This window comes from Pongo pygmaeus, chromosome 12 (genome assembly GCF_028885625.2).
Source record: "Pongo pygmaeus isolate AG05252 chromosome 12, NHGRI_mPonPyg2-v2.0_pri, whole genome shotgun sequence".
NCBI lineage: Eukaryota > Metazoa > Chordata > Mammalia > Primates > Hominidae > Pongo > Pongo pygmaeus.
In genome coordinates, this window is record NC_072385.2 from 31,301,143 (window position 1) to 31,325,235 (window position 24,093).

Consider the following 24,093-nt stretch of genomic DNA (forward strand, 5'->3'; position numbering starts at 1 on the left):
GCTAAATGTTATTTTATTATGTCACTAGGTCACATTTTTCACTGATCCTGTAGTGCTTTTGCAAACGCTTTTCCTGGGCCAGACACATTCTCTGTAAGAAGCTGTCCTCCGTGGAAGGCCAAGAAGTGCCGTGAGGTTATTCAAGGAAATATTCTGAGGATTATAAAACAAAGCCAGTGTCCTAAAATAGTGTCCTGTGCTTCAGTGACATGCTCCTCCATAAACGCATTGCTAAGGAGCTTTCAAATGTTGCATTTTCCACAGGCGTTGGACGGCTTCATTATCGCAGTGACAACAGACGGCAGCATCATCTACGTCTCTGACAGTATCACGCCTCTCCTTGGGCATTTACCGGTGAGTTTCCGCTCCGATGGCCTTTACCGGTTCCCGTTATCATGTTTCTGTTGAGAATCATTAGATCTCAGGTGGAAGGTGGTGTAGGTGTCAGGGGGCTGCAGGTGAGAAGGGGGTGGAGAGTAAAGGACTGCTGAGTTTTGGGGACAGGACCAGGCTGAGGTCAAGGACCCAGGAGCCTTCCAGGAAAAGGGCAGATGCAGGCGTGTGCCATCCTGGAACATGCAAGGCCTGGAGTGGGAGCTGTGGCTACAGATTCTTTTTCTGGGTCAGAAATGGGGACTGATGAGAGAGTCACAGCACTGTTGTTAGTGGAGCTCAGAGCCATCATGGAGGCTGACAGACACCCAGGGTCACCTGACAGCTGATCAAGGGAGAGGACAACAGATGGCTTGGGTTGAAACATGGTTTGGGGCTTACTTGGGACATGTCTGAGGTTGCAAGTGGGTAGCAACACTTAGTGGTGGTAAGGGTTCGGCAGCAGGGCCGGTCCCTGGGGGTTGAACTGCTCTGGGAAGACAGATGTCTTAGAAGGCCTTGGGGAGTGAGGAGTGTCTGGGTGGACCAGGAGAGGGTCGGCTTTGCATTCCAGAAGTGCACGATGGACGCTCCAAGGTGGCAGAAGGGGCTGTGGTATGGTCACAGGCCCTGACAGATGTCCCTCCCCACTCTTTCCCTCCTTTCCTTCCCTTCTTCTTCCCTCCTTCCTCTGCCTTTGTCCTGCCTCCCTCCCTCCCTCCCTCCCTCCTTCCCTCCCTCCCTCCTTCCCTCCTTCCCTCCCTCCTTCCCTCCTTCCCTCCCTCCCCCCTTTCCTCCCTCCCTCCCTCCCTTCCTTCCTTCCTCCCTCTCTCCCTCCCTCCTCTCTGCATAAGCCTTGCTGGCTCTCTGGTAACCCCTGACACAGGATGAAGTGACTCACGGGTCTGTACCTGGCTGGTGGAGGACCCACCATTGAGGCTCCCTCATGGGCATCTGGCCAGGCTTCCATCTCCTGCCACACCATTGCCTGTTCCTGTTCCTAGGTGGCAGCTTCGATCTGCACAGAGCATCATTGTGAATGACAGCTGTACCAGGAGCAGCACGTGTGATGGACAAGAAAAAAACGTCCTCTCTCCACTCTCCTCTCAATGAGCCCAGCCAAAACCTTCCGCACCACCCCCCACCCCTGCTCATCCATGGATGGGCGGCCAGTTTATGTGACGAAAAGAGGAAAGCTTGCCCTGGGTTCACACATAGGAAAGCTTGGGCCAGGATGATGCTGGAGGACTGCGGTTCCCTCTCCTTAGCTGCCCCTGCCCAGGGAACAGCGTGGCCTTGTTCCATGGGCAGCTTCCATCTGCCTTGGGGTGATGAGCCCAGCTGTGCTGACGGCTCAGGGCTCCACATCATCCTGGGCCATACCTTTGCCTGGAAGCCACTCCCTCATCCCGCTGTTAGTGCAAATGATGCTGTGTGCAGATCGAAGCCGCCGCCTACATTTTCCTTTGCATTCACTGAGCCGTGGCCCACAAAAGCATTTTTTATGTTGCTAAACAGATGCCTTCCCATTAGGCCCTAATCTAACCTAATCTGTCTCCCCTTTGTGTTCCAGCCCATTTCCTAAAACGAGGGTGCGTCAGGCTGGTGGTGGGGAGCTGGGGGGCTCTCTCCTCTTGATAGCCATCAGAAGAGGCTCATCCTCACTCAGCCTGAAGGAGGAAGCTAAGGGTGCAGCTGCACCTTGATTTTCATCTCTGGCCAGGAAGCTAGTGATGGGGCTGACACCATGAATACAGAAGTGATCCCCATCATCACCCCAGAGAAGCTGGGCTGATCTGAGGGTGTCTGATGACAGAAGAGGAGCTGGGGTACTTCTTTGGAGGGCGCTTGTGTTTTGTATTGAATGGCAAGGGCTCGGCAGTGGTAGGCACTGACCGAAAGCAACCACACGTGGCTGCTTATTGACCTGGGAATGAGAGACAGGAGCCAGAGCTGTTTGGGTAAACAGGATTTGCACTGTTCTGCTTTATGCTCTTGTAATTATCTGATGACCCAGTTGCTGTACGTGGCAGACGGGACTTAGAAAGTAAGAGGGAAATTCTTCCGACTAAATTATGGAGCAATTTAGGACCACTTTCATAAATTATTTTCTAATTCTACAAGGGCCAGAAATGACCCGACTCTAATTTATCAATGCTGGACCTACTTGAAAGCAAACTAAGAGTCTGTATATATACCCATGCCCAGGCACATACAGTGAGACAACCCTCAACTCCCTAGTGCAGGTGAGCCTGGGCCAGGCAGTCCCCAAATTTAACTGCAATTTACTTTCAGCTTTCATTATCCAGTTTTCACCAGGATCCTCCTTTGCAAGTGGGTAGGCAAAGGCTGCTGAGGATGGAAACTTCCCTGGTGCAATCAGCATACAGCTGGTTGGGCAGAGGAGCGGATCTGGGAGTCAGACCTCTATGACTTCCGCTATGGGGAGGAAGCCCCAATGGCCCAGGCAGTGAGAGGCAGAGTGGGGCTTACCCCGGGGGTAGCTGACTGCAGAACCCAAGTTGGTCGCCACTCTGCTCTGGTGTCTTTCTGGTGCCCAGGATTTGGGTCATAATTTAGGAATTCTGATTTTGGTTTGGTTTACTTAGATGCATACTTAACTAACTATTAAATATCACTCCCTGTGAGCCCAGGTCCTTTCCACAGATGATGCAACATTTCAAAACTTGTGAGGTTGTCTTTCCTTTTGCAATTTTGTTGAGAGATTTTACCCATTAAACCTTGGGTGACTAACACTGAGCACTTACAATGTAGCAGGCACCATTAAGAGTCACTAACATGCGTTAATATGTGTAGGCGCATAGAACCGTGCCTGGCCCAGAGCGAGGCTGTATTATATTTGCTCTCCTTATCCTTATGGATCCTATGAAGTACATAGTTACCCAGTTCACAGATGATGAAACTGAAGCACAGAGAGATTAAATAATTTACCCAAGGTTCCACAGCCAGACAGTGAAGAGCTGGGATTTGAACTCAGGCACTTTGGCTCTAGAGCTTGGTGCTTAACCACTCCTCAGAATCCTATACAGGACACAGTAAAGCTGAATGTTCTCAGGGTGTGGGGCTCAGAAAGGGAGAATGAGGAGCTGAGAGGTGGTGGTCAGTCCTCGAGGAAGAGGCAGCTCTTGAGGTGGAGGTCGGGACACAGGGTAGCCAGGGGGCAGGAGGCTGTGGGCCCCAGCAGCAATGCCCCTCTTGGTGTCACACCAAGCACAGGCTGGCCTGCCGGGGTCCCCTCCCATGCCCCTCGTGTGGGTGGGGATTGGAGAGCCATTGTAAGGCGTATAAGAGCAGCCAGAATTCCTTCCCACTTCTCAGGCTGTGGGGCTTCAAGTCTCTGTTTCCTTCACACTGCCAACATCTCAGATGTAACAGAAGCTCATGTGATAGATTTTTGTACAGCAATTTCTGATGAAATAGCCTAGAACTTTCTTTACCAAATTGGCAGAGAAAAAAAAGAATAAAATAGCTCAAAGTGAAAGTGATTTTAAGATGAGAACTGGCAGGCGCGGTGGCTCACGCCTGTAATCTCTGCACTTTGGGAGGCTGAGCTGGGTGGATCACTTGAGGTCAGGAGTCCAAGACCAGCCTAGGGAACTCAGCAACACCCTGTCTCTACAAAAAATCCAAAAATTGGCCAGGTGTGGTGGTGCATGCCTGTAGTCTCAGCTACTTGAGAGGCTGAGGTGGGAAAATCGCTTGAGCCTGGGAGGAGGAGGTTGCAGTGAGCCGAGATCACGCCACTGCACCTCAGCCAGGGTGACAGAGTGAGACCTGGCTCAAAAAAAAAAATAACAATAATAATGAGAATTGTTCAATAGTGGCAACACCAGCACATTTTGGTGTCTAGAATTGATACAGGCAAGGAACATGAGCAAGACAGACTTGCATACAGTGGAGGCCAAGGGCTCACGGGAGCCTCTGGAATGAAAACCTTGCAGGAGAGATCCAAGGGGTATGAGTCACGTGCCTTGGACAGAATGGGGAAACAGTATGGCTGAGGCAGAACCAAATGAGAGACCAAAAGTAGGCATAATCTGTGTTTCCTGTTTGGGCTTTTATTTGACTTTTTGAAAGTTAGCTTCCTGGGTTGCTTTCTGATTTGTTCATAGGTGCGGTGTTGCCTAATGAGCTGGATCATGCTAAGCTCTTAAGGCAGACATCATATTCCCAGCCCTGAACATTTGCCATGTGCCTAAGTGTTCATTGAACGAGGGACTGAATTCGTAACTGGGGTTATGAGCAAGTACAAGCAGCTTGGCATGGGTGGGGAGTGCCTTGGATGTGAGAACTATGTGCATGGATAACCCTACCTTCCCCAGAGAAAATAAGGCACAACTGTTCATAAAATTGGAGAAATCTGCAGGCCAGAAAATACTTCGTATCATGCGGGCTCGCCAGGTACAAGCCCCAGCGAGAAGAAAATACAAGACCAGAACGGGATATGGAGCCGAGTTCCTGTGGCAGGGGCACGGCAGGAGGAGATCCCAGGAAAGGAAAGCCAAAGCCCCTGGCCTGTGTTATCACAAAACATAGCAGCAACGCCAAGGCCATGAGATACCTTTTCAGGAAGCTTCCCTCTGCCCTTCCCACCCCACCCTGCCCTCACCTGCTGGAAGCTCCCACCTGATCCACATCATTTTGTCAGAGGTGTCTCCGGGTTGGAACAGAGCCCTGACAGGTGCATCTGCAGCTTAGAGTTGATCATGGATTAAAAGATTCCAGGCCTCTAGTTAGATTTTTTTTATGCCTTTTGATTTTTATATACCATAAATACAGATGTATGTATAAAACATATGTTCAGTATTAAATTGATCAAGTGAACATACATGCAGCTGTCACTGAGGTGAAGAAATAGAACGCGGCTGGGACCACAGAAGCTCCTCTCTGCCCCTTTTTCATCACACTCCCACCTTCCACTTGGAGGCAACCATTTTCCTGACTTTTAAGGTCATTGTTTGCTTGTTGTCCTTTGTAGTTTCACCAACTTTGACTTCACTGCTAAACTCTAAGTTAGTATCGCCTTTTGTTTCACTGTATGTAAATGGAATCATTGAAAATGGACTCTTGTGACTTCTCCGTTTGCTCAACATCGTTTGTGCTTCGCATCTGCCTCACACTGGCGGATGTAGCTGCTGTGGGCTCTTCTTATTGCTGGGTGTGTTCCATCGTAGGAGTGTGCTGCAATTCCTGCATTCATCCCAGTTAGGAATTCTTGGAAGGTGCTTCCATGAACATCCTGTAGTGTTTCCTGATGAACGTTTGCAAGCATCCCTGGAGAACTGACTAGATGTAGAAGGGCTGGGTTGAGGGAAGCTCTGCCTCCACCTTTACTAAGTAACACCAGAATGATTCCATAGCGGTGGCACCAGTTTGCCCCACACCAGCAAGGTGGAGACGTCGCAGTGCTGTAGCATCAGAACTTGGCATTGTCAGACTTCTTGTTTTTGTCAGTCTGGTACATGAAGGTGTCTCATGGAGTTGTACTTTGCTTTTCTCTCGATTACCAATGAGATTGAGTGTCTATATGTTTGTCAGCCATTTAGATTTCATCTTTTCTGAATTACTTGCTCAGGTATTTGGACATCCTCCTCTTTGATTGGGTTTTTTCTTGCAATTGTGAGTAGGCTTTCTTTCCGCGATCCGGACACAAGTTGTGGGCAGGTATTGTTTTAATTGCCTCTCATTCACCCCACCCTAGGGTAATGCGGATGTCTGAACACTCCACAGCTGACACTGGATGAGGCCAACAGCAGTTAATTAGTCACAGATACTCACAGCCCAGATGAGGACCACACAGGGCCACAGGGGGCTGCACGTGGGAAAAGAGTGAACCAGCAGGGGCTGTGGGAAGCAGGCTGTGCAGTAAGAAGAGGGTGAGGTGACCGCTGGTCCCCACAGGAGGATGTGATTGACTTGTTTGAATAATTCCACAACCTGCTACTCAGGGATGAGCAGAAACTGTACCTGTCCCCGTGATAAGAGGGGGGGCGTGGCTGGGGGACCTCATCCATGGGTCTGTGTGGGGAGGGAACCTGCAGTTAGACCATTTGAGGCCCTTCCAATTTTACCAGATGCCAAGGCAGCATATAATTTAGAACCTTAATTTTGGGCCATACCACAGACGTATGTGTTGCAAATATCCTCTCTCACTTTGTGGCTTACCTTTCCCCCTTTTTTAGGGCATTTTGATGAACAGAGATTCTTTCTGTATAATTGGTACCTTTTATATCTCAATTAATTCTTACTATTACAAAGTCAAAGCCGTTCTCTACACTACCTTCTGAAAGCTTAGCTGTATGGCCGTTAGTTTGACTTTGAATCTAAACTGAATCTAAGTGGATCAAATATGCCTCCAACTTCCTGGACCTTTAAGGAGAGCAAGGCCCCAGTGACTTCTCTTAAGCCGTTCTTTTCTCAAGGTGAAGTTTCTCCAGGGCTGCTCACCATTGCCTCTTCTCACTGCAGCCAGCACAGATCTCAAGCCAAAACTGCCAGAGCGCCTCAGGGACACTCTGGGAGGAGGTGTCCATCCAGTCCACTTCCAGCTCAGCCTCAGTGTGCTTTTAGTACAGGCTCATTTAACGTAGCTTGGTGTCCTTGCACTGGTGCTGCTGGTTCAAGGCCCGTCAGGCAGTTGGGAGAGAGGACTGCCCACCTCCACAGGCAGGTGACCTTCCCGATCGTGGGACTCGGCTGTGAAGACGGCTGTGGATGGCACATTCCTTCCCTTGTCTCCGTAATTGCTATTATTTTAATAAACAGAACTCAGCTCATTCAAGGGACCATTCAACTGCAAATGTAATTTTCTCCCCTGTAAGCACTAGGGTTAAAAATTTCAAGTTATCATTGTTTGTGTTGGTTTTCAGCATGTGGAAATAGCATAATAGCAGTGTACTAGCAAATACATGTAAGAGCCAAGCACAGTCCGGAGCCCTTTCTGTGTGTTAATTCACCATCCTCGCAACCTCCCACATATCATACCTGCCCCTACTTGCATCCAGCGTTCGTCTTTATTCTGTGCGGAACCTGTGTCCTGATATTGGCCCTTGGACCTGTATCTGTAAAGTTCTGTCACACAGGTGACCCGGCCAGGCAGCCACCCAGCCTTGCTCTCTGCCACACCCACTGTCAGGGGAAGTGGCTTCAGGTGGAGCCCTCCAAGAAGAGGCCATGGAGTCACTTAGTTTTCATTTTCAAGTATTTGAAATAACTTTATGAAGAAAGACTACTGTCATCTGTGAACATGAGTCATCTTCTAAAAAAACTAGAGAGAATGGGCTTAAAATAAAACCAGGAACATCCGAAGAAACTTGGAGAAAGCCAGAATGAGAAATGGTAGCATAGACGAGAGAGGATCCTGGTAGAGTTTCGTCCATAAAGATAAAGACCGGTGCGTCCGAGCCAGAGCCTGGAAGCCACGCTGAGTCCTTCCTTTCCCTCCTCCTGTCCTCTGATCAGCCACCAAGCTGTGTCCACTGTCCTCACACCCACCAGAACACTGACTGCAGGCAGGGAGGGGCTCTGCCTGCTTCCCAACGTGTCTTCCCCATGCCCAACAGCGGCTGGCACATGGCGGCCCTCACCAAGTATTGTTTGGACTACGATATTGATGAGTTGCCTGGGACTCTGTCTGCTCCTCTCCACTCCTTCCCCTGTCTCTATTGGGACCCTGGCCATCTCCAGCTGACTTCCATTGCTCTCTCCCTCCAAACCACAAGCAGGATCTCTTTAAAATGCACGAGCAGTTCTGCCGCCCCCTTTCTTCAGGTGCTTCATGACTCCTCCGAGGCCTCTCTCTTCTGGGCCCTGCTTCCCTGTGCAACCTCCTCTGTCGTGGCTTCTCGCCCTCCCTGTTGTTCCCACCTTCCTGCAGTGCTGTCAGGGTACCCACCTTATGCCTCTGTACATGCTGAGCCCCCTGGCTGGAGCACCTTCCCACCCTGTCTGGCCGACACTGTCTTGTCCCCTGGTTCCCACTCAAGGATTCCTCCCTCTGGAAATTGTTCCCCAGGAGTCTCCTCTACCCTTTCATTTTGGAGGCAGCACACCATCCACAGTGTTCTCTGGGCACCTTGTTTTAATGCCTGTCATAGTGCTGGCCACGCCATTCTTTCAGCTGGTCAGTTCAGTCATCTGGAAGGCCAGGTACCATCCTGGACGTCAGGGATGTGGTGGTGAACAAGGCACTGGGCCCTGCTCTCCTGAAGCTCCTGTTGGACAGAGGGAGGCGGAATGCACAAGTCAGCACATAGCTGTACAGGAAAATATCACTGTGGTGCAGGTGCCCTTGTAGTCATTCTGTAACTGGTCATTCAGTGCTTAATCACACTTGGCATTTATTGAATGTCTGCCACGTGCTGTTTTATCAGCAGTGGAGACAAGTGAGCTCATAGAACCCTCATGGTTTCCTCATCTTGAAACTGAGGAAAATGCAGCATGGAGGGGCAGAACCTGCTTTCAAGCCTGGGCTCTGAGCTCTCACACCTTGCCATGTCACCTGATGTCCCATCAAGGGGGTCATTGTCCCCTCAGAGCCCCTTAAATCATCAGTGGGGGTGGAGGGTGTCACCTGGGGCTTTCTCAGAGGAAGTGACTTCAAAGCAGGGACCTGCAGGTTGCACAGGGCTTCGTTAAACACTAGGGGAGGGTGCAGCATGTTCCTGCCTGAAGGAACAGCCCAGGTGAGGCTCAGAGGGAGAACAGAGGGAAAACTGGAGGCAAAAAGGCTCGGAAGGATTAGAGAAGTGTTGGGAGCTGGGAGAGGCAGAGGCTGAGCTGTGAAGAGCCGTGAACTTGTGTTGAGCAGTTGAGACTTTGTTCCTGGAGCAGTCAGAAGCCAAGGGACAGTTGTGACTTGATCTAATATGAGGCTCCTCTGACTGCTGATGGAGAGCAAATTGGACAGGCACCAAAGTGGATGTGGGAAGACCAGTTTGGCCAAATCATTCCCAGGCAAGAGAGGATGGGGGTCTGGACTAGGGTGGAAGCTGGAGAAATAGAAGTGGATGGAGCAGAGAATTTGAGGGAGAAAAATGAGCAGTACTATGGACACTGTTTGGTTTGAGGGTAAGGACAAGAAGGAGAGAAGACGAAGGTGCCACCAGAGTGTCTGGGACAGGCAGGTAACCAACTGATGATACTGTTGATGGAGATGCAAACACAAGGGTTGGAGATGGTATGGGTGGGAAAGAATGCCAATGTTCAGGACATGTGTGCATCTGTGGTCCCCAGGGAGCTTCTTAGTGGCAGTTGGAAGGCTGAGGCTGGCACATGAGAGAGTTGGCTGGATATTCAAACCTGAAAGTGTATACAGATTGTGTTTGAAGCTGTGAGAGTGGATGAGTTTATTGAGGGAAACTGAGGAAGAGAGAGGCGCCTGTCTCCTCTGTCCACTGTGAGCTCCTACCTGCATATCCAATATGGTAGCCACTAGCTACATGTGGCTGTTTAAATTTCAATTCAAATTAAATGGGCCAGGCTTGATGGCTCACGCCTGTAATCCCAGCACTTTGGGAGGCTGAGGCGGGCGGATCACCTGAGGTCAGGAGTTCAAGACCAGCCTGGCCAACACGGTGAAACCTGTCTCTACTAAAAATATAAAAAATTAGCCGGGCATGATGGCAAACACCTGTAGTTTCAGCTACTTGGGAGGCTGAGGCAGGAGAATCACTTGAACCCGGAAGGTGGAGGTTGCAGTGAGCCGAGATCATACCATTGCACTCCAGCCTGGGCAACAAGAGCAACACTCCATCTCAAAAAAAAAAAAAAAAAAAAAGGAAATTTAAAATTCAGTTCCTTGTTCACACTAGCCACGTTTCAAGTGCTCAGTAACCATGTGGTTAGTGGCTCCTGTTACCGGCAGCACAGATTACAGACCATTTCCATCATCACAGATTACAGACCATTTCCATCATCACAGATTACAGACCATTTCCATCATCACAGATTACAGACCATTTCCATCATCACAGACAGTTCTATTGGACAGCACTCAATCTGAACTCTACCTTACATTTATTTTGTAACCACAGTGCCAAGGCACTCAGAAAAAAACATGCAGTTCCATAACTTAAAGACCTTTAAGAAGTAGACTGGCAGCCCTTTGCTGCCCTAAGGGTCAGGAAAGGAACCCCATGGGCTCTTTGGAGCTATTTAAATCAATGATTGGCCTCATACTGGGCGTGCACAGCGGCCATGCTAACCCAGCCAAAACGCAGGAGTGTCAGCAAACAGCACTTCTCAAGCAACAGGAGGACTCAGTCCTTCCTACATTTGTCTGACTTCACTCTTAGTTCCCTCCTGGGCCCACAGACAACAGCACAGATGCATTTGAACAAACACAGCCTTTTAGGTTACTATTTAAAACAATGGAGTGATGAACTGAGAGTGTCCACAGAAAATCAGATATTGGACTTTCCATTTCAGAAACCAGTTCTGCGTTGTTGTGAATGTTCAGTTTTTGTTTTTGCTTCTGTTTTTCCTCTTCGTTGAGGGTGTACCTTTGTCCTTTATTTTCTTTTTCAGTCGGATGTCATGGATCAGAATTTGTTAAATTTCCTCCCAGAACAAGAACATTCAGAAGTTTATAAAATCCTTTCTTCCCATATGCTTGTGACGGATTCCCCTTCCCCAGAATACTTAAAATGTAAGTTTAATTTTTCTGGTTTTACAAGCTAGAAAGATAAGAATTTTGCTTTTGAAAGGAGGTTAGAATGAATTAAGAAGGGAGAACTAATTTTAAGAATAATTTTCCTCATGACTCAGAACATTTCCAAGATCCTTAGAGGTATATTTTAGGTTTAAAACTAAAACTGGAATTTGGAATATGTAAGACATTTGGCTTTTATGTGGAAAATTTGAAAGCAGAGAACTCAAGAATAATAATTTATTTTGTGTATATGATAAGATTTCTCTTTTTTACATGAGAGTCTTTTAGTAAGAAACATCAGTGAAAAATCAGCTCGTGGAGGATACTAAGATGCTAAATTCATATAATATCAAGAAACCAACTGAAAACGGAATAATTAGGTCAAAAATCCAAATTCTGTCCTCCTGAGGCTCTCACCTGGTTATTTATATACATTTTTGTGTTCTGTGGAATTTGGAAGTTTTTATCAAAATATTTCGCAACCTAGGTAGAAGGCTAAGCTTGATGCCTTGTGAACCACGTGTCACTTAATGAAGCATACACAATTGCATGAGGTAGCAAAGCTGCTTGCATCAGTGCAAGCCTGAGTCCACTTTCCATGAATAATCTGTCCCGTCGTACATCTGATTTTACTTCAAAGCAAAGCAAAAAGATTAAATTAAACGGAGCAGCTCTATATGAGCCGCTTTATTTTAATACACCATATGAAAACAGCCGGAACTAATCAATGCCGACATTACCAACCACAGACGTCTGGGAGCAAATTAAGACTAATTGGGTCCATGTATGGAATGCAAAATATCTATGAACTATGGAAGGAAACCTCTGTGCAGCAGGGTTACAAACCAGGTCCAAAAGTCAGTCGTAATGAGAGAACTAGCCTGGCCATGTGTAGACTAAATCCCGTAAGAGTTTTCACAGAGACGCTATTTGTTTAGAGTCTGCAATGCTCACGACCCCTTTCTCTCCTCTTCTTCCTTTAACGGCCCAGCTGACAGCGATTTAGAGTTTTATTGCCATCTTCTCAGAGGCAGCTTGAACCCAAAGGAATTTCCAACTTATGAATACATAAAATTTGTAGGAAATTTTCGCTCTTACAACAATGGTAAGCTTTAATTGTCATATAACTGTGACAGTGTCTTTTCTCATGCAAACGTGCACATGGGGGCATTAAGAATCGCCCAGGGAGGAGGAGGGAGAACGTGTGCTTTTCACATTTGCATTTGAATTTTCAGGTTCCCAGGATGTGTTTTTGTGCTCATCGATGTTCTCTCCCATTCAAGAGGAACACACTCCCACACCTGTTTGTGCCACTGCACACAGTCCCACTGAAACACACATTATTCGTTTATTTATCTTCGGGCTGATGAAATAATTCTGTACTGTGAGAAACAACGTACAGGAAATAAAGAACAGGCTCTGCCGAACAGGCCTTCGTGGTGACTTGACGATCCATAACCTTGCCTTCCACACTTTTTACCTCCCCTGCAGTACTGCTGTGAGCGTATTTTAGTAGACCTGGTCCGTAGCTCTTCTGCTCACTGTGGGACTAATGCACAGCAAAGGGGTCATTTTACAGTGAGCCAGGAATCTGCATTGGATGAATTATCAAGCAGGATTAGCCAAGTAGCAAAGTCTTATTTTCTGAAATTACACAGATACCTGATTAACCAAACTCTGGCTACAGAGACAACAACTCTGAACTAGACTAAAACACTTATTTTTACTTTTGAACCATGCAAAATGGAAATGCAGGCCTGAGGCCAGGAATTCAGAAACCAAGTCCTAAGCCAACTTGGTTATGGGCTGAGCTCAGCATGGCCTGCATTTTGTTTTCTAGGCTCCTCCAAACTCAACACAAAACAAATAACTTTGAAACAGCTAACATTTCATAAAGCAGCAAAGATGGAAAAAAAATAAAGTATTGACAGGGAATGGGGGAAAAAAAGAGGAAATGAGAAAAATACCAAAGGAAACAAAAACAGAAAGATGAGCTGCAGAAATGAGGGGGAGATGCAGAGAGCAGATGATGACAGCATTAACTTCTGCTGTGTTCTTGACTGCTGTTTCACTCTGGAAGTGGTGGATCTATTCCCTCAGTCAGATTAGTCCCAGGGTTTATATTAGAAACAGCCAAAGTAATGGCACCAAGTCCTCACGTCTAACCAGGATTTTTCCTTCTACCTCAGATGGTCCTTTGTTGTATGTTATTTGCATAAATATACATGCTTTGTTTAAAAGGCTTCAACTAGATGCTAAACCTTTAGTGTGATCCTGCCAGCATGATTTTCAGGTCCAGGGTGCAGGGCTTATGCCTGGATGGTGGGCTCCCTGGCCGACTGGGAGGCCCTTCTGGGAACAGACCCATCCAAGGGCTTAAGATGCTTGGAAGTGGTGGGAGGTCCATCCTCCCAAGTGGGCCCCTACATCTGGGCAAAGTCAGATGACGCCAAGGCCTAACCATGCTTCATCCTACTCATCTGAAAGGCTTGTCCAAACTTCATGAAATGAATGTTTAATGAACCACACAAAGAGGTAAATGGAAGCTCTCGTTGGGCTACTCAGTTAAAGAAACTGACCTAAGAGGCACCTTGTAGAGAACCCAGCATCATACTAACCTTGGCGCAGTGGTTCTTTGGGTGAGGCAACTTGTTAAAATGCAGACTCTCAGCCTTTGCTCTAAAGAGTCTAGCTCAGGAGATGGAAGGATAGGACCCAGGAATGTGCAGTCGGGGAGTACGGTCGGTTCCAGGGGCCATGGACTTTGAAAAGCACTGCCCTAGTGTGATACCAGTGCCATTCTGTACAGAATGCAATGGGCTTCCTCCCAGACAACTTTATCATTGAGTTAATGTAAACAGTGATTTGGAATTTGCTTTACATGTGTGCTGGTTCCTCAAAAGATTAAACATAGAACTAGCATATGATCCAGCAGTTCTACTTATGGGTATGCATGCAAAAGAAGGGAAGACAGGGACTTGAGGAGATATTTGCACACCTGTGTTCATAGCAGCATTATTCACAATAGCCAAAAGGTGGAAGCAACCCACGTGTCCATCAGTGGATGAATGGATAAAGAAAGTGTGGTGTATACATGCACTGGAATATTATTCAGCCTTAAAAAGAAAGGAAATTCTGACATTCTACAACATGGAAGAACTTTGATGACATTATGCTGAGTGAAATAAGCCAACCACCAAAGGACAAATATTGTATGATTTTACTTATACGAGGTACCATAGCCAAATTCATAGAGACAGAAAGTAGAATGGCGGGTGCCAGGGGCTGGAGGGAGGGGGAAATGGGAGTTGCTAAATGGGGACAGAGTTTCAGTTTTGCAGGATGAAAGGATTCCTTTAGGTGGATGGTGGGGATGGTTGCACAGCAGTATGAATGTACTTAGCCCTACTGAACTGTGCATTTCAAAATGGTTACGATGGCAAACTTTATATGTGTTTTACCACAATTTTTTAAAAATGATGGCCAGGAGCGGTGGCTCACACCTGTAATCCCAGCACTTTGGGAGGCCGAGGCAGGTGGATCACGAGGTCAGGAGATCGAGACCATCCTGGCTAACACGGTGAAACCCCATGTCTACTAAAAATACAAAAAATTAGCTGTGCGTGGTGGTGGTAGGCACCTGTAGTCACAGCTACTAGGGAGGCTGAGGCAGAAGAATGGCATGAACCCGGGAGGCTGAGCTTGCAGTGAGCCGAGATCGCACCACTGCACTCCAGCCTGGGCGACAGGGCAAGACTCTGTCTCAAAAAAAAAAAAAAAAAAAAGATGTGCTTTGGCCATAATGGCAGCTACTGTGATAGCAACATACCCCAGTGGCCACATGCACAGAGGGCAAAGGGCAAAGGCACCCTGGCCCTCAGGGTGCCAAGACTGTGGGAATCATAGGATGCTGCTCCCTCTTGCCCCATGACAACAGTGCACACACTTCGGGCAGATCACCTGAGGTCGGGAGTTCGAGACCAGCCTGACCAACATGGAGAAACCCCGTCTCTACCAAAAATACAAAATTAGCCGGGCATGATGGCAGGTGCCTGTAATCCCAGCTACTTGGGAGGCTGAGGCAGGAGAATTACTTGAACCTGGGAGGCGGAAGTTGCAGTAAGCCGAGATCATGCCATTTGCACTCCGCCTGGGCAACAAGAGCAAAACTCTGTCTCAAAAACAAAAACAAACAAACAAAAAACACCAGCCTGTGATTGGCTGGCAGGCAGCAGTTGTATCCTTTGTGAATTTACATTTCCACGATCTCATTAAGATGCTGTTGAATATCCCTTTGAAGCATCCTGTCATTTACCACATCTTGGAGGATTTCAAGGAAATAGGCAGGCTTCATTCCGAATACCTGGGACTTTTTTTTTTTTTTTAACTAGCAGGGCTCTACTTTCACTGTGGGTTGAGATAGTGTTTGTTTGCCTGAAAGAATGTGTGGAAATTATGTGTGAAGTTTTGTTTTTTTTTTTTTTTTTTTTTGGAAACTATTACTGCTATAAACACACAGCACTGAATGTGGCAAATTTAAAAGCAAGAGTGCAGAGTGTCTTTTCAGAGCCTGTTCTACAAACCGGCGTTAAAGGGGCTTTCTTGAGACAAGAGTTCCCCCTGTAACTGTGGAGTACGTGAAATATCATTCTAACTGGGATTAAAATAGCAAAAATTGTCAGAGACAAATGAATTTCTCAGATTAAACCCTATAAAGGCTGGATGCAGTGGCTCACGCTTGTAATCCCAGCCCTTTGGAAGGCCAAGGCGGGCAGATCACCTGAGGTCAGGAGTTTGAGACCAGCCTGGCCAACATGGCGAAACTCCGTCTCTACTAAAAATACAAGAATTAGCCGGGCGTGGTGGCATTAGCCTGTAATCCCAGCTACTCAGGAGGCTGAGGCAGGAGAATGGCTTGAACCCGGGAGGCGAAGGTTACAGTGAGTCGAGATCGCGCCACTGCACTCTAGCCTGGGTGACAGAGTGAAACTCCATCTCAAAAAAAAAAACAAAAACATCCTATAAAATTGCCAACATTTAACCACCATGACCTATGAGATATGCTTTAATGTAACAACTCAAATTTGACTTCATAGTTTTACTTCTGAATAAATATTGAACAATGAGGTAACAAAAACAGCTCACCCTAGGAGTGCTTTCTAAGCACCCGGTCCAGAGCTCAGGCTTTGCATTGATCATGTAATCCTCACCACAGCCTTTTGAGGTGGTTTATGGCATCATCCCATCTTCACAGAGGAGGAAATGGACATGTGGAAGGGTTGCATCTATGATGTGTGAGTAGGAAGTCGGGGGCCCACATTCACACCCAGACCCTCTAACCCGGAGCCCACACTCTTCACCCCAGTGCCTGCTGCCTTTCTCACATCTGTGTCGGAATGAAACACACAGACACAGGCCCCCTCTGGCCTCCTGGCATTCTGCTGGTCCATGATGCCTACGATGCCTGTGCATGTCAGATGCCCTGCACCCACCTGCCAGGCTGTGTGAAGGGCACCCAAGATGTGTTTTAATCAAACACGAAGACACACAGTCATGGAAATGACTATCATGAAGGGAAAGGTTCATGCTCTCGGGTCCCTGGGAACAGGAGGCACACACGGCCCACCACGCAGGGCCACACAGAGAAGCACCGGTGTTGGTCAGGAGACTGAGGGAACCTTTATTGTAGCTTCCAAGAGAAAGAATGGGTGAGAGAGGGTAGGCAGGCTTAACACTGGTGAGTTTGAATAAGTTTAGTGGGCTCTGGGAGGGAGGAGCTGTCCCTAATTATCTGGTGCCTGCCCGGGGGTTGGTTAAGGCAGGGGACAGGGCCCAGGACATGAGAGCCTGAAGGACCTGGTTGGGGTGTGGGCTGTAGGTGGGTTGCTTTGCATATGAAAGGTACCTGGAAGGTGAGTTGTTTGTCCTCCCTAGGAATTGGCTAACCCTGGGAGAGGCGGTCCTTCCAGCACCAGCAAGGCCCCAGATGTCAAAGCATCAAAACAGAAACCAGAAAATGTGGGCCAGGCACGGTGGCTCACACCTGTAATCTCAGCACTTTCGGAGAGGGAGGCGGGCAGATTGCCTGAGGTCGGGAGTTTGAGACCAGCCTGGCCAACATGGCAAAATCGTGTGTCTACTAATAATACAAAAATTAGCTGGGTGTGTTGGTGCATGCCTGTAATCCCAACTACTCGGAAGACTGAGGCATATGAATTGCTTGAGCCTGGGAGGCGGAGGTTGCAGTGAGCGGAGATTGTGCCACTGCACTCCAGCCTGGGTGACACACTAAAACTGTGTCTCAAAAAAAAAAAAAGGAAAGAAACTAGAAAACATAGCTATTACACAAGCCTCCCCATACAACTTCCCCAAGCTCCAAGTTCCCAGGTGTGATGAAAGTTGAAAAAATAAGATGTAATATTAATAATAATATGTAACATGTGTAGAAGAAAAATGACCACTAACTTCATTTTTTTTGTTGTTTTTTTGGTTTTTTTTTTGAGACGGAGTCTCGCTCTGTCACCCAGGCTGGAGTGTAGTGGCGTGATCTCGGCTCACTGGAACCTCTGCCTCCAGGGTTCAAGCGATTCTCCTGCCTCAGCATCCCAAGTAGCTGGGATCACAGGCATGTGCCACGATGCCTGGCTGATTTTTGTATTTTTAGTAGAGACGGAGTTTCGTCATGTTTGCCAGGGTGGTCTCAAACTCCTGACCCCAGGTGATCCCACCTTGGCCTGTCTGTTGTATTTTTATAGGACACTTGCTCACACCTTAATGAACTATTTAGGAAACCCACCTTAGTCCATTACTGTGAAAAGTCTTGGCATTTCTGCAGGGCAGTTTAGTTGGTGGAGTGTTACGTAGTACATTCTTATTTGATGCCTGTCCTTTTTATATATTTGTATAAATAATGGAATGGGAAGGACAGTGACCTTTACTGTACCCGCTTCCTGGGCCTAGCATGGTCCTTACCCAGCATATAAATAAACAGCGGATAAAAATAGGTTGACCTAAAGTGAGGCTTGATCTTGGTCCTGGGACACAGCTGGTGGAGGGCAGAGCAGGGTTCAGACCAAACTTGAGGCTTAGAGAGCTTCCCTAGGAGCTAACAGAGCTCTCTCCTTGACCAGCTCCACAGTACACTCTGGGGATAGAGTGCACTTAATATGCAGAAGAGCTGCAGCCACTTCTTTGGCCTTAAATCCAAAGTGGAGATTGAACACAGGTGGGTACGCACTGGGTAAACTGGATTGTGTCACTCCTGGTGCCTTGTGATTTGTCCACACTGAGGGCCTCTGAAGCAGCGTGAGTGGCTGGGGAAGTTCATCTGTGGGCTCTGTGCACTGCCCACTCTGTACCTCCCACCACATCAAGCCACCTCCTCACCTCAGCTGCTTGGGTGTTTGGAGGCCAGTAGCCCCCTTACCTGATGTCCCTACCCAGGACTCCCCACCGCATGCTCCTGACACCCTCTCTCTCTTTTGAAAATATTTTCAGCTTTTTTTTTTTTGTTTTTGAGACAGGATCTCACTCTGTCACACAGACTGGAGTGCAGTAGCGCCATCATGGTTCGCTGTAGCCACCACCTCCTGGGCTCAAGAGATCCTCCCACCTCAGCCTCCCGGGTAGCTGGGACTACAGGCGCATGCTGTAACAACCTGGCTAGTTCTTTTATGTTTTGTAGAGATGAGGTCTCGCTGTGTTACTCAGGCTGGTCTGAAACTTCTGAGCCCAAGCGATCCTCCCGCCTTGGCCTCCCAAAGTGCTGGGATTACAGGCACAAGCCACGCACCCAGCTTAACTTTTATTTCAGATTCAGGGGGTACATGTGCAGGTCTGTCACATGGGAACCCTGCCTGATGCTGAGGTTTGCAGTACCAATAATCCTGTCACCCAAGCAGTGAGCACAGCACCTGACAGGCAGCCCCTCAGCCTTCACCCCCTCCTTCCTTCCTCCCTCCAGCCTCCAGCAGCCCCCAGTGTCCACTGCGCCCATCTTTATGTCCATGTGTACTCAATATTTAGCTCCCACTTATCAGTGAGTGCATGTAGTATTTTGTTTTCTGTTGCTGTGTTAATTCACTTAGGATAATGGCCTCTAGCTGTATCCATGTTGCCGCAAAGGACATGTTTTCATTCTTTTCATAGCTGTATAGTATTCCACGGCTAATGCGCTCTCTTCTTGCTCCTCTGATCAACTGAGTTGGCCCAAGACTGAGAGAGTCCCTGGGCCACCACTCAAAAATCACATCAACAGGAAGTCTCAGGCCCCAAACCAAAGAGAGATGTGTAGGTTCCAGGGCAGAGGAGAGAGGGTGAGGCTGAGCTGGAGAGGGCTCTGGGTGAGCCTTGAAGCACACAGACGAGGATCCCATCTTGTTATCTGCTCGCCCACATGGCTACCCGGGATTTGTCCGGCTCTGTACACAACATGATGGGGCTGAGTTCGTACGAATTTGAGGGGAAGGGAGGAACAAAGCCCCTTTGCTCTGGTGAACTAGGTGACATTACACTCTCCAACTGGACATGTCCAGGTTCCCCAGTGGACGATGCCCCCCTCTCCTCTGCCCCCATTCACTTTGGCAGTGTAAACACACCAGCCATTGCTCAGGTCCTTCAGCCAAGTGGAATTTTCCCCTACTTCAATGTTTGCGCATTTTGGTCAGTCCTTAGGACTTCATCATTTGCCACAGATGTTCTGGGGGCAGGGGAGGGAAGACAGGACTTCACATCTTTAACCTAGATTTTTAATAAATGTGAAGAAATATGTGTCAGGAAATGGAACAAGAAAGTAGTCTTTTTTAGAAGAGTTTCACTTGAGGACAGTTTCTAACCCAGTCTGTGCAAAGCCTCTTGGAGGGCTCTGAGCTGGGATATGTAACCCCGTGTCCCATTCTCTTCCCCTGAAAAGCCCACGCTGGACCTGGCCAGCCAGCAGCACTGGCATGGACCACTGGTAGGGGCAGCCCTTTTCTTCCTCTAATCGACTGTTTCCAGAATAGAGCTTAACGAGATGATTTTATTTAGGGCTATGTTTGCTTGTAACAGATACTTTAAACAACAACAACAACAAAAGAGAGATGCTTTCAGACAAATACACAATTCCATCTCTTGCTTCTCCAGCAAAATAGTGCCTCCTTTCTGAAACCCCAGGCACCCAAGTCCTGTAGCCCCACCTGACCACTCTTAGTGGAAAGAAACTGGCCGGGTGATTTTCAAAGGCATGGGGAAAGGTCTTTGCTGTACGGGGTCCTAATATGCAGGCTTCCAGATCCTGAAAGATAACTTCATGCAAGAAGAAGGCAATCCTTTCTCTAAGCCTTTTTGCTCCTCCTCCAGACTTGGATGTAGATGTGCGTCTGACAAATCCAGAAAGCAGTATTTCAAAAGTTGCTGGTGTGGTTCCAAATAGGTCACCCTCGGCAAACATTCCACTCTGGGCTTTCCAGAAACCACACACCAGAGTATAAAAGTTTCCCTGCCCTCGTTTTACCTACTTGCCTCTAACCGCACAACCAGATTTGAAATACTGGCAGAAGTGGAGGCTTTTCAGCTTACAACACTCGATTTTGTATGTTCCGTGGGATTTCTGGAGGTTGCCTCAGTTTATGGCTTTGGGGTGGTTTGAATTTTTTCCTTGCTGAGCTTAATTGAGATGCCTCAGTAAAGGGAACAAAGCGTATGCACGCCAGACCTCACTGGGAATGGAGACGCAAGTGTGGATGGCTTCGTGGAAGGAGTGTCTCATCTACTCAGCACCCTAAGAGTGGGAAGCAGAGTGTCCCCTCCACCCAGCAAAGAATCTGGCCGTCTTTCCCCTGCAGGGGTCAGTGCTGCCAGAGAGATTGCAGGGGAGTTAAAATCACTGTAAAAAAATTGTGCCCCAAGAGCATCATCCTGCACAGACACCTAGGGTCCATATTAAAATGGAACAATGAGGAATGGCCAGGTTTTTAAGGAACCTCATCTTTCTGCTTGTTTCAGTCTGGGAGTGGGGGGACCTTTCATACAAGTTGTCCCATAATCATGATAAAAATGTGTGTGAGAGATCCACTTTGAAGACAGGGACGAGGGAAGTTCACTTTCCTGAACATACAAATAATTTGGCCCACCCACACCAGCCATCTGGTGGATACTTCTCAACGCTATTACATTCTTCTGGCCCCTAAAAATACTCATTTTAATTAATAATTGCCGGAGAAAAGAAGAAATATTTGAGTAAGACATGTAGTTTCCCTTTAGAGTCATTTTTTAATCCAGCAAATTGCAAAGCCAGGCCAGGCACGGTGGCTGACACCTGTAATCCCAGCACTTTGAGAGGTTAGATAATTTGAGCTCAGGAGTTTGAGATCAGCCTGGGCAACATGGCGAAACCCTGTCTCTTCCAAAAAAAAAAAAAAAAAAAAACTAAAATTAGCCAGGCATGGTGGCTCACACCTGTGGTCCCAGCTACTTGGGAGGCTGAGGTGGGAGGATCACTTGAGCCCAGGAGGTCCAGGCTGCAGTGAGCCAAGATTGCACCACTGTGCTCCAGCCTGGGCAAAGAGGGAGACCCTGTCTCAAAAAAAAAAATTTGCAAAGCCCCAGCTCTCTCTTGTGGCTCCTGCCTTTTCTCCAACATTGCTCTTCTCTATGCAAAACAGAGCTGAAAGAAACGAAACAGAAAGGAAAGGATCAAATATATCCTGGGTAAGGTAGGCAGTGCCCCTGCCAATAAGTGGGCAGGATTATCATGCTGCTCTCCTAGGAACCCAGCCACCTGGCTATTCAGAACACATTGGGTCAAGCACATTGTGAAGAGAGAAAAATAAGAGTCTGAAAATAGCGCTTAATTAGTGGGAGATGATTTCTTATGAATGTGCAGAAAGTTGTTTTCCCCTCAACATTCCAAAGCCATAGCCTGAACGTTTTGGATGTTTATCACAATTGGGACTTAACAACTTTATTCTTCCTGGAGCGAAACCTCATCACTGATAGTTTCATATCTTCCCAAACACCTGTCAGCCTTGTTTTTCATTTGTTTCAAGAAGTGCCGAGAAAGCTATTTGTCACTTCCTTGTGGACTATTAGTATGTTTTCCTCCAGCCATTGCAACTAATTTATCATAAGCAGGTCATCTCTGATGAGAATACTTAATTGTTCTGATGACTGAGTTGGTAACTCGGTGGAACAGAGCCAGACATCTTTCTCCAGCTCTTTGTATTCTTTCGCTGTTAACTAATGCTATTAGCATTTCTGCATCTTCCTTGCTCCTTCCTGAGCCCTTTTGAAAAAAGTTCTCTACCACCTGAGATCTTCCCGCCCTCATAGTCATCTTTTTCTTCTCATCATGGCTGATTTGGGAGCTCACCTTTGTCATCAGACAGACTTGGAAGCCAACCTTGGGTGCTTCCAAATGAGGCAGACATGATTCATTCCGACTCCCTGGGACTCTGCTGGTTTTGGAATCCCAAGAATACCAGCCCAAGACAAAACTTTTTCAGGGTCTCTGAAGTTGGAGAGTGTAATGAAAGTTTCAGGATGTGATAACCTGTGGACTGTTTTAATAGGAAGACCATCAAGAAAACACGAGGCCGGGTGTGGTGGCTCATGCCTGTAATCCCAGCACTTGGGGAGGCTGAGGCAGGTGGATCACCTGAGGTCAGGAGTTCAAGACCAGCCTGGCCAACATGGTGAAACCCCGTCTCTACTAAAAATACAAAAATTAGCCCGGCATGGTGGCACATGCCTGGGGCACAGAGCAAGACTCTGTCTCAAAAAGCAAGCTAGCCCTGCATCTCCGCAAGCAGAAGTCCACGCCACGCACCTGCTCTGTTTTCCATCACAGGGTGGTGATTGCCGTGTGCTGATTTGCAGCAGTTTCCCTGACCAGGCCTCCTGCTGACCAGTGTTAATGTATCAGTCAGGCAGTGAGCTTACCTGCCTGCCAGTGGAACCCAGGCCATGTGCTATGGGCACCTCCCACAGCTGGCAGAGTGAACAGGCCACCAGCAGCACCAAGGTGGGTCACACTGCAGAGGGGAAGCCACTGTGGGGTCCCAAGGCCTGTGTGCTAGTTGCTGGCAAGGATGAGATGGTGTCTTCCCGAACTGGACCTTAAGCTAGGGTTTGGAGATGAGCCGGGCCATCTCATGGGAGAGTCATCTAATAAACACATGTTGAGCACTTGTTGTGTGCAGCACACCTGCTCAGAGATGGAGACAGAGAATGAGCCCCAGTTCCTGCCATGGGGAAGCCTATATATTTAGCTTTCGGCAAGAGTAAGGTCAATTTTGAGTAAGATGACCCTAGGAGGGAAAATGTAGCAAGAATGGGTTGCTTTTCTCTATATTGTGAGTGGTCAGAGATCTGAGAAAACAGGGCTGCTCCTGCAGTTAGTGGTTAATCCTTCTGAGAGTCTCAGGAAGCCAGCTGTAATTAGATATATTCTTTCTATTACTTAAATTGAAACAACTAATTGAATCCTTAACTAATGTCTTCAAAATACCTTGGGATGCAAAGTGCCAGAGAAGTTATTCTAAGTGCTAAATATGATTAGGAAGTCCCAGGGAGCAGTTTGCCCCTGTATTGCTTCTAGAATACGCAAGAAGACTCGTGCTGCGGGGAAAAGTTATTTCAAATGCAACTGGCAAAATGTTCTAAGTATCTTCTTTGCATTAGTTTTCCCCAAGGTTTTGTCCTTGGCCTCTATTAAAACATTCATCCTTGATTTATTATCACCCTTGATCATGCCCTCAGTTTTTCAAGTTTTTTGGTGGAAAAGGCATGTTGAAGAGAGAAGTTGCTCCGTTCTGGACATCTGTAAAATATCTAGCTCATCAAATGCAGGCTACAAGCAATAATGAAGCTTCCTTTTTGGGGGGTGCATTTTTATCTTTAAAGACTTAGATGCTATAAAAGAGCAGATAAAACTGCACTGGGGGGCAGCCAGGCCAACAGTAAGCTGTGCAAAACATCCACCTAATGTCCATGGTGGACATTAAAACATCCACCTAATGTCCATGGTCCAGGTCGCTGCTGCCCTCGAAGAAGCAACCAGGGCCTCCCAC

At 47.6% G+C, this 24,093-nt stretch overlaps 1 protein-coding gene across 4 annotated transcripts in view; it reads left to right on the forward strand.

Moving 5' to 3' along the window:
• Nucleotides 1-24,093, forward strand: part of NPAS2 (neuronal PAS domain protein 2) — a 179,246-nt gene that overhangs the window by 120,185 nt on the left and 34,968 nt on the right. For all 4 annotated transcript variants that reach the window (XM_054474289.2, XM_054474286.2, XM_054474287.2 and 1 more), the window contains exons 5-7: nucleotides 265-354; nucleotides 10,921-11,041; nucleotides 12,036-12,149. In XM_054474289.2, the coding sequence (XP_054330264.1) occupies nucleotides 265-354; nucleotides 10,921-11,041; nucleotides 12,036-12,149 (325 nt within the window). The remainder of the gene's footprint in view (nucleotides 1-264; nucleotides 355-10,920; nucleotides 11,042-12,035; nucleotides 12,150-24,093) is intronic.